This window comes from Oryctolagus cuniculus, chromosome 5 (genome assembly GCF_051225735.1).
Source record: "Oryctolagus cuniculus isolate XC-2025 breed Fujian yellow rabbit chromosome 5, ASM5122573v1, whole genome shotgun sequence".
Classification (NCBI taxonomy): domain Eukaryota; kingdom Metazoa; phylum Chordata; class Mammalia; order Lagomorpha; family Leporidae; genus Oryctolagus; species Oryctolagus cuniculus.
This window is the reverse complement of record NC_142871.1, coordinates 162,302,770-162,313,183: the sequence shown is the minus strand read 5'-3', so window position 1 is coordinate 162,313,183 and position 10,414 is coordinate 162,302,770. Positions and strand designations below refer to the sequence as shown.

The window sequence follows — 10,414 nt, the reverse complement described above, 5'->3', positions numbered from 1 at the left end:
CAGGCTCCCTCATCCTGGAACTTCAATCTGTAGTGCTTCTTTTCAAAGCAGTTCCTCTCAGGTATTTTAGTTAAAGTAATAAAAAACAGACTAATTACACTTGGAAAACACTCACTCATTGTTTCAGTCTGGGCTGCCGTAACAAAGTACTGCAGACTGGTGTCTTAGACAAGAGATTTATTTGTCATTGTTCTGGAGACTGGAAGTCTAAGACCTGGTGCCAGCAAGGCCAGGTTCTGGTGAGGGCCCTCTCTGGGCTGTACACTGTCAACCTCTCATTCCATCCTCACACAAAACTGCGAATGTTCTGAATTCTCTTACTGGAACTTATTTCAGTTGCTGAGATAATATTCATTTGAGCATATCAAATGACATTGAAGTCAATATAATTTTTCATGAAGGATTTGGTGGAATTAACTTATTGTCTTAAGAGGTCAAGGCAGTATATATTTTCAGATCGCTTCATTCTTATGATATGAAAACTTAAAGTGATTACTTCTTGGGGAAAGATCAATAGAATTTATCAAATGGGAAATATGAAAACAGTCAGGATTCCTCATGATGTATTTTCACAGGCTTCTGTTGTACCTATATATGCAGAGAAGGCATTAAAGTACCCATCAGAATACAATGGAATTTTAAGAATGAGATTAAATATTTCAAGTAATTATAGTTATAAAATATAAATATTATCACCAATAGCACAGATGCTAAGATTTTTAAACCAGCATTATTTATACTGAAAAATGAAGATGAACAGGATTTTCATTTCAATACAGTGGGAATAATTCCAAAAATCACTGCTAGGACCAAAATCTAGGAGTTTAGACGCCAAACTATGGAAGCAATATTGCTATGGTCTGAATGTTTATGTCCTTCCCCAAAATTCATACATTGAAGTCCTAACTCCCAAGGTGTTAGTAATTAGGAAGGTTTAATGCCCTTACAAAACAGACCAAAGGGCAGTTACCTCTTCTGCCCTGTCAGAACACAGCCAGTGGAGTCAAAATATGAGCCAGAGATTCGGCCCTCACCAGACACCAAAACCACTGTCACCTTTATCTTGGACTTCCCAGCATCCAAAACTGTGCGGAATAAATTTCTGTTGTTCACAAACTACCCATAAAATACTATCCAAACTTGCCAAATCTACTTGTGTAACTTAAATTTATCTTATTTCACCTTCACACTTCTGAATTTTCACTTTTATGTGAAAAACTTGGATAATGCTATTAATATTTAATAAAATATTTAAAACATAGATTACTTTGTCTTCAATTACAAAATCTAAAATACTATTTTTTAGTACTTCATCATGAACAGCAGTGGACTTTTCTTGTGGCACATACTTACATGAGGCAGGACGATGACTGCTTTACTATCTTGTCTATATCCCACAGAAAGGTTAAAGCATTTTTTTTCTCTAAAAATATTTTTAAATTATGACAGAAAGATCTGTTTTAAAGTTTGTAAGTCTTACTCTAATCTTCACTTCTATCTCTATCACAAAATACTACTAAAACATTCCTTAAAAAAATCATAGAATCATTTTATTTGTAATGAATGCTATTCTCTCCAGTCTCTAAATCATCAGTTTACTCTTATAACAGAGAATCAATTAAACACCACCACAGAAAGAGAATGAAGACACAACATTCTGCTATTACATATCAACATTTTCGATATGTTATAATGATATCCGATAGTCTTGCACTATGGTCCATTTCCAGTGAAACTCTCAGGAACCTGCTAGGAATTACAGTCCTTCAAACTGACGTTTTATTGTAAGGTGTGCCGGCCGCAGTTCTCTTGTTTGCTTCAGAAGCCGAACAGTCCGACAGGGTTCTGCAGAAAAGCTGAAGCCACAGCCAGTTGGGATGGAATTCATCCACAAAGAGACAGAATGCCTTCAGATCCTGTGGTTTTTATAAAAAATCCTTTTGGAAAGTTAATTCATGATTGCTCCCTTACACATTCTATGTTAAATAGGATGAATCACCGCCTATACAGTTTGTGCCAACGTCCTTGACTTTCTTCCTTCCAGTGATTTGCTTATCAAATCACACAGTGATGGTAGTCTTATTTTATCCATATTTTTGCTGTAAACATTGAGAAATATACCAAGGACAACTAACAAACCAGACCATACATACCTAAAAGAAATAAATAAGAAAAGAATATTAAAATTGACAGAGCAACAACTTATTACCACAGAATTGTGGTGATCAGTCCATAATAAATTCTTGACAAAAGAAAATTTTGCTAATGGAAGCCTATAATGATATTATTAAAATAAAAATAGTATTGTTAGATTAGATGGTTTTCTGTTTTCTTTCACACTGAGTATGTACAACAAAAAGGTATTTTACAAAATATGATACAAAATGTAGTTCATTTGAACTCTGGAGATGACAGCATAGTCAAGTCTAATCTTTACCAAAAGTCATATGAATAAACTTAAAGCACTGGCCACATAAATCTACCAAAGGCCATCTTGGGAATTCAAAGCAATGGTCCTAACAGTTGTCTAAGCTGGGAAGAATATAAAGGGAGAAAAAGGGACATATCCCTGAGAAAGTAAGGGAATCATCATAATTATACTGTAAATATATATAATCATGTATACCTAGCACATTCAGGAAGAAAAATCAGTTTATAGACAACAAATAATAATCTATAATATAGTGATGGAAATACATTTTATGGTTACCTTTAAACTTTTATACTGGTTTTGGGTTTGAAACATCACAATTATTGACCAACATAAGTTTAAAAGAAGCTAATTTCAAATACACACTAGACAATAAAGATACCAGTAAATGCTTTCACAAAAAGCCAAAAGTAAGTAAGTCACTAGGATACAACTTACAGAATACTTCCCACCTCAAATCCTTTGTGGAAGGGGGCAGTAAACAAACTCATAACTGTTACAAGCATGAACTACAAGGGCATAGGTAAGGTAAGGAGGGATCCATGAATCTCAACAGTATACACATTACTCTTACTCACAATGGAATCTGGATAGGCAACTTAAGTATATAAAACCAAAAATTCCAAATACTGAATAATAAACATTTCTGAAACAGAAGGCACATCAAAGAGATCAAAAAAATACACATGAAGCTACATAACAATTAATACATTTATTGCAAAAAATAGTAAAGTTGAGTTTGAAGCTGTTTAAGAGGAAATGTAAGACACAGTATCTTAAAAACTGAGAAACTTTGGAGCTGGCTTTGTGGAGCAGCAGGTTAAGCCACCCCCTGCAACACCAGCATCCCTATCATAGGAGTGCCAGTTTGAATCCTGGCTGCCCCACTTCTAATCTAGCTCCCTGCTAATGTACCTGGGAAAGCAGCAGACGACGGTTCAAGTGCTTGGGCCCCTGCACCCATGTGGGAGACCAGGACGAAGGTCCTGGCTCCTAGCTTCAGCCCAGCCCAGCCCACTGTGGCCATTTGGGGAAGGCACCAGTAGATGGAAGACCTCTCATCTCTCTTCCATAACTCTGTCTTTCAAATGAATAAATAAATCTTCAAAAAAAAAAAAAAAGAAAAAAAAGAAAAAAAACATAAAAAAAAATTGAGAAACTTTTTGAATTAAAAATACTTACTGAAATGTGAAGGGTTTAGCGAAGAATATAAATGAAAGTACAATGGTCATTGCTTTTCTTCCGGTTGTCACTGTAGGGAGTAAAAATGCTCATTACAACATGCTACTATATACTATTTTGGAAAAACTTATTCAACAAATATTTTAGCCGACTTTATGACAGAACCTATGCGAGGTTACAAGGAAACAGTGGAAAATGAAAACCAACCCATCACCAAAGTCGTTGCTCCTGCAACTAAGGAGTACTCCATCTCATGGTACTAGACAGTAAATAATGAACAAGTAAACTGTCATAAATAGTAGACAGAGGCCAGGGTACCATGGAGTCATGGAGTCTCTAAGTCATACCTTAGAGAGACTGATTTAATTTGGCAGAACAGAGAGGCTTTCCTAAGGCAGTGGCTGTCCTTCAAAAACAGTGACTTCAAGGATATGTTAACATCTTAGTAGTGCCCAGCTCTGGGTAAGACAAGTAACTTTCACAATCCTCTTTGTACATCTGTGTTAATGTTTCCCTCGAAGGCACAGTACTGCAGCTGGAAGATGGCTGCGAGGCCTGCAGATCCTTCCCTTGTCCCAGTCAGAGGAGAGAACCTGCGTGCATCTCCATTGGCAGCACTCCACCCCCAGCCACAGCAACATCTGTAGTAGCTGCTGGCATCCCACGAGGCTGTTTTACCTGCTTCCTTGACTTACCCGTCCCCAGGCTCTACTGTCATACTTTAAATGCAACAAAAGTGGAATTTTCAGTTGTAAGTTAAATGTACAAAAAAGGTAGTATTTCTTTGAAGGTGTTACCTTATCCTTTTACAGCAAGTTCTTAAATAATCTAAAAGTTATTATTTAGACAAACATTTACATTTATTTTTAAAATTACACCTTCAAAAGAAGAAATTAAGATCAAGCATCATTTTCTTTAGAATTTTAAAGAAATACCCTAAACAAAGAATAAATGGGTGAAATATGTAATGTTCTTTTTTAATGAAGAGATGCTGCCCTTGTTTTTGTGAAACAGCATTAGAGAAAGTGTAAAAGGTCATTTCCTAATTTAGGCAAGTAAATCTCTCTCTCCTACCTGTTACAGCGAGAAGTGCACCAAAAATTTTAATCAAAGCCAAAACAAAGGAGATTCCAAAATACCCGGTGAGGGAAAAAAGAAAAGCATAACCATAGGTCTGAATTGGATTCTGCAACAAATAAAAAAAGCCTGTTAGAAAAATGCAAAACAAACCCTGAGGTATTACAAATGAAACAGAACTACAGGATTTTAATCAACCTCTTGAGCAATAATAAGCCATCTGACAATGCAGTCAAGCAAAGATTCTTATTTAGTTTTGACTTAATGTAACAATAATGAAATTAAAAATTTCCAATTTCTACATCATGAACAGCTTAAAAATGAACTTATAGGGTACAGCAAGAATAAAATAAGTTTAAATATCAATCATATTAAATAATATCTGATCTGCATATATTATATTAAATGAGTTACCAAATTGCTTCAGTAATAGCTATTTTTGAACAAGGGGAATCAGAAATATAGAGAAAACTTTAATGGAAGGTTATTTAAAAAATGTCATTAGTGCTTACCTTTGAACAAAATGTTACCGCAGGGCCTAATCCACTAGTGCATGTCAAGCCCAATAAAATGTACACAAAACCGATTGAGTACGAATACAAAACCTAGAGTAGATAAAAACAAAGTGGAAAAAAATACTATCAAACCAAAAGTAGAAAACAGAAGATTACAGAGATATGGCTCAATGAATGTATTTAGTTAAGTTTGCAAAAGAAAACATTTTTAAAGTGGTATCATCATTTCAATATGGCTTAACTTTCTGGAAATGATAGTTGATTCTAATGGTTTAGGTCTTCATGTTATTTAACGTTACAAATAATATAGCAGTTCTAATGTTCTCATATATGTTTACATAAATATTTGTTTCTTACCTGGCTTAATTACTGAATTCAAACCAGATTTTAATGCCAGGGCTCTAAAAATATATATAAACAAAATAAAAAAAAAACCCTTAAAGCTATTTTAAAAGACATGAAAAAAAAAAAAAAACAACCCACAAACATTAAGCTTGCAAAAGACATTAAAACAGAATGAAATTAACCAGTACAGGGCATTCTTTATTGGTGTATTTCCTACTAACATTTTTCTCCCAGTCTTTTACCCTCCCATAGAAGGATTCAGCAGCAGTAGCAGCAAACTTTGAAACCTGCTGTGTGTCAGATACTCTGTTACTGCTTTGTATGGATCACTCCATTTACTTCTCACAGTCTATCAGATGGGGACTCTTAAGTCGCCCAATATCCATATGAAGAAACCAAGACTTAAGAGACATTAAGTAGTTTTCTCCAAGTAAGAATTAGGGATGCTATGCTGTGGACTGAGGCTATCATTCTAGATTCTACTATCTTAACCTCTGTATTATATTAGCTTTCTAACTACTTCCTTGGTTTCCCTCAGGCCATTATTACCTTATCTAGAAAGACTAATTATAATCAAGAAATTCCTGACCAAGTTTAAAGTACTTAAAAGTAATAGGTGGCCGGCGCCGCGGCTCACTAGGCTAATCCTCCGCCTTGCGGCGCTGGCACACCGGGTTCTAGTCCCGGCTGCCCCTCTTCCAGGCCAGCTCTCTGCTGTGGCCAGGGAGTGCAGTGGAGGATGGCCCAAGTGCTTGGGCCCTGCACCCCATGGGAGACCAGGAGAAGCAACTGGCTCCTGCCATCGGATCAGCGCGGTGCGCCGGCTGCGGCGGCCATTGGAGGGTGAACCAGTGGCAAAGGAAGACCTTTCTCTCTGTCTCTCTCTCTCACTGTCCACTCTGCCTGTCAAAAAAAAAAAAAAAAAAAAAAAGTAATAGGCAAGAATAGTCCTACATGCCTATCTTTAACAGTCCTACATTCATATATGGTTAATTCAGTATGCTTTATTGTCCAGCCAGGTGACTGGTGATAAAGTAAACACCTAGACACACACACACACAACTTTCCTATATACAAATAAAAACCAGTTAGAAGATGAACTGAAAAAGAAGAGACATCATTTACATTAAAATTAAAAAGATGAAGCACCTAACATAAGGAAAAATGTGCTGGATTTATAGAAGAAAACTTAAACATTCTAACAGACATTAAAAAATGTCACTTGAACAAAAGGAAAATCATACCTCATTATTGGACTCAAACAACCAAGTGTAAAGATGCCATTCTCCCTGAATTAATTAATTTATAATTTAATGCCATATCAAGCACATTATCAAAGGGATTTCTAGTTTATTTGTGGATACGAACACCCAAGAATAACTACTGACAGCAATAATCTGAAAAAGAGAAGCAGTACTGGTGGCTAGTGCTAAACATGGCCCATGCAAGATCAAGTTGCTGCCTTTAAGGTACAGGTGAAAAGTAAACTCACAAGAATAGAACCCTGAATCCTGTATTAGAATGTAAATATGGTGAAGGCATTTAAAATTATTTGGAAAAGGGGGTTATTTAATAAATGGTTTTAGGACAAATGAGTAGCCATATGGAAGAAAACACATTTTTAGAATCTTTAGATTGGGCCAAGAATTTAATACAAAAGTAAATCATAAAACAAGTAAGCAATAGGGATAATTTTTTTTTTAAATCTTAAAAAGAGTTGGAGAAGTCCTTTCAACCATGACACATAGCCAGAAGCCATAAAGGAAAAGATAAATTGAATCACATAAAAATCACAAACTTCTACAGGAAAAATAACATCAAATACAAAGAAGCAGGAAATGACATAACAAAGAATTTTTTAAAAATACTAAAAACTTCTATAAGCCAACAGGGGAAAAGTGTATCAAATATATAATAAGCTGTCAGCAATAACAGTGATTGTTTTTTCATGCAAATAATGATGACAAACTATCTGAGGTGTATCACCGCTGTTTAGTTTGTCTGATGTGAAGGAAAACACTAGAATGTTTACCATTTCAGAATTAGAGGCATTGTGCAGCTTCATCGCTTTCTCTTGAACATTTCCGATGACAGCATCTGCACACAGTGCCAGGGAGATAAGCATCACACCTTCAAGAAGTATAAAAAAAAAAAACAACTCTTTATTAAACATATGGACTACAGCAAGTTTTATCAGAAACTTAATTGATAGAAAGCAAAAGCAGATTTTCAACCATATTTGCTCCATAACGCTAAATGAATATTCTCATCTACAGCCAGTTTTAACAAGCACATTGACAATATTAAGACAAAAAAAAGCAATCTACACTAACAGTTAATGCTTATCACCATTACTGTTTCAATATCATGTTAAATAACTGTTCTGCTTTTATACAAGATTATATGCTTGAAAGACTTTATTAAATCAGAGAACACCTTGAAGATTTGAAGATCTACTTGAGTAACTGTTCTGAAATTGAAAACTCTGAGCCCCAAAATGGTGCCACAAGCAGAAAATTCCAAATCTGACCTCATGTGACAGGTCACAATTCAAATACAGACACACTAAAAATACTACATAAAATTAACTGCACACAACGTGCATACGGTGTGCATGGAACAGAAGGGGATTCTATGTGGAGACTTGGGTCCTGTTCTCAAGATCATCCATTATGTGAAACACTTCTGGTTCCAAGCATTTCAGGTAAGTGGTACTTAACATGTAAAACTAAAACATTTATTTAAAAGCCATAAGCAAGCATACAGTTCTCAAGATTTCTTCTTTAAGAATAGGTCCTGACTAGAATTCTATACTGATATGAACAATACTCCATACTATATATTCTCTCTGACTTCCAAGTCATTTCTGTGTAAAAGTGCATCCCAAACGTAAGAACTTCTGAAATAAAGGGATCCTTTCATATTTTTATGAGCCCTTCCTATCTATACAGTTCTCTGACCCACACCTCATTCAGCAGTGACTGGCTTGTCAACTAAATTGTTTCAATTTAGATTCCAGATAAACAATTCTCTTTTCACATTCATTTTTGAATAGTTTACATATATTGTTATTTCACAATTACAGTATCAAGTACAGCAGGCAGAAATAAATCGGCAAGTCAACTCCTTCCCGGGAAGTGTACAAATGTGCACATGTATGTGAGGAGCAGGTTATTAACTAAAAGAGGAAAGAGCAGTCTAAGTTACACCTCGGAGTCTGATGGAGTTTACTTAAGTTCTTTTTTGTTGTTGTTGTTGTATAAGGTTTAGGGGAGAAATGTACACGTGTATGTACCTCAATTAAGATTTTTCAAGTATTCATACTTATTCAAGTCCTAACTCCTCAGAAGCCATTCAAAGGCAGTCCAAACATGTTCCAAGTAATGTCAACAATCTTATTCATATGCTTAGGGGAGTATTTTAAAGGCACAGTTGAGCAAGTAAATTTATGTACAAACTTTACACAAAGATTTATTTATACCTATCTTAAATAACCATTTTTTTTTTTTTTGACAGGCAGAGTGGACAGTGAGAGAGAGAGAGAGACAGAGAGAAAGGTCTTCCTTTGCAGTTGGTTCACCCTCCAATGGCTGCTGCGGCCGGCACTAGCACATGCGCCAGCTGCAGTGCACCAGCCGTGGCGGCCACTGGAGGGTGAACCAACGGCAAAAGGAAGACCTTTCTCTCTCTCTCTCTCACTGTCCACTCTGCCTGTCAAAAAACAAACAAACAAACAAAAAACAAACATACTCTAAAAGATCAGACATCTATTACATCTATTAGACATAAGTGGTCATCAATTATTCTTCATGAGTAACTATGGTTGGTTCTAATTCTCTTTAAAAATATGTCCATGGAACTCAGCAAAGGTTACCATAGGTTACAGTGAAATTCTAGAAACACTGGAACCATCCCAGTCCCTCTTTGTCACTGTCAGCACTCCACTGCTGTCAGGTACAGGTGATTTCATATCCACTATTCCATCATCTCATTCTTCCTTCCCAGTATCTTTGGATGAGGCAGTTATTATCTTTTTTTTTTTCTTTTTGAAGATTTATTTATTTGAAAGGCAGAGTTACAGAGAGGCAGAGAGAGAGTCTTCTATACACTGGTTCATTCCCCATATGGCCACAATGGCTGCAGCGGTGCCAATCTGAAGCCAGGAGCTTCTTCCAGGTTTCCCATGCTGGTGCAGGGCCCAAGGACTTGAGCCATCCTCTACTGCTTTCCCAAGCCATAGCAGAGAGCTGGATCAGAAGTGGAGCAGCCAGGTCTCGAATGGGCACCCATATGGAATGCTGGCACTGCAGACAGTGGCTTTACTTGCTATGCCACAGCACTGGCCCCTCCTTATCTTTTTTAAAACAGAATTATTTATTTATTTTTAAAGTCAGAGTTAGAGAGAGAGAGGGAGAGACAGAGAGAGTGAGTTTCTATTGCTGGTTCACTTTCCAGAAGCCACAACGATCAGGGCTGAGCCAGATGGAAGCCAGGAGCCAGGAGCTTCTCCGTGTCTCCCACATGGATGGCAGGAGCCCAAACACTTGGGCCATCTTCTGCTGCCTTTTCCAGGACATTAGCAGGAAGCTGCATCAGAAGTGGAGCAGCCGGAACATGAACCGGTGCCCACATGGGATGCCCGCATCACAGGGGCAGCTTTACCCACTACACCACAATGCTGGCCCCCATTATTTCTTTTTCAAGGATGAAGCACAAAAGGGTCTGGGAATTTATCCAATGTTGTATTTCCATGTAATTCAGACGGAAAGTCAAAGTTGTATCTCTCACTGCAATTTCTGTTCCTTCTCTAAAACTGCCTTTTCCTAAGCAGAAGAGTGAGTTCTGTTTTCAAGAATAACTTCTG

General features: G+C 36.7%; 1 protein-coding gene across 6 annotated transcripts in view; it reads right to left on the bottom strand.

The window, feature by feature from the left end:
- Positions 1 to 1,528: 1,528 nt before the first annotated feature.
- Positions 1,529 to 10,414, bottom strand: part of SLC35B3 (solute carrier family 35 member B3) — a 28,928-nt gene continuing 20,042 nt past the window's right edge. For all 6 annotated transcript variants that reach the window (XM_051855134.3, XM_051855133.3, XM_089333432.1 and 3 more), the window contains 5 exons: positions 7,583 to 7,680; positions 5,203 to 5,295; positions 4,688 to 4,799; positions 3,614 to 3,683; positions 1,529 to 2,153 (listed from right to left, as the gene is read on the bottom strand). In XM_051855134.3, the coding sequence (XP_051711094.2) occupies positions 2,003 to 2,153; positions 3,614 to 3,683; positions 4,688 to 4,799; positions 5,203 to 5,295; positions 7,583 to 7,680 (524 nt within the window). In that variant the 3' untranslated portion in view covers positions 1,529 to 2,002. The remainder of the gene's footprint in view (positions 2,154 to 3,613; positions 3,684 to 4,687; positions 4,800 to 5,202; positions 5,296 to 7,582; positions 7,681 to 10,414) is intronic.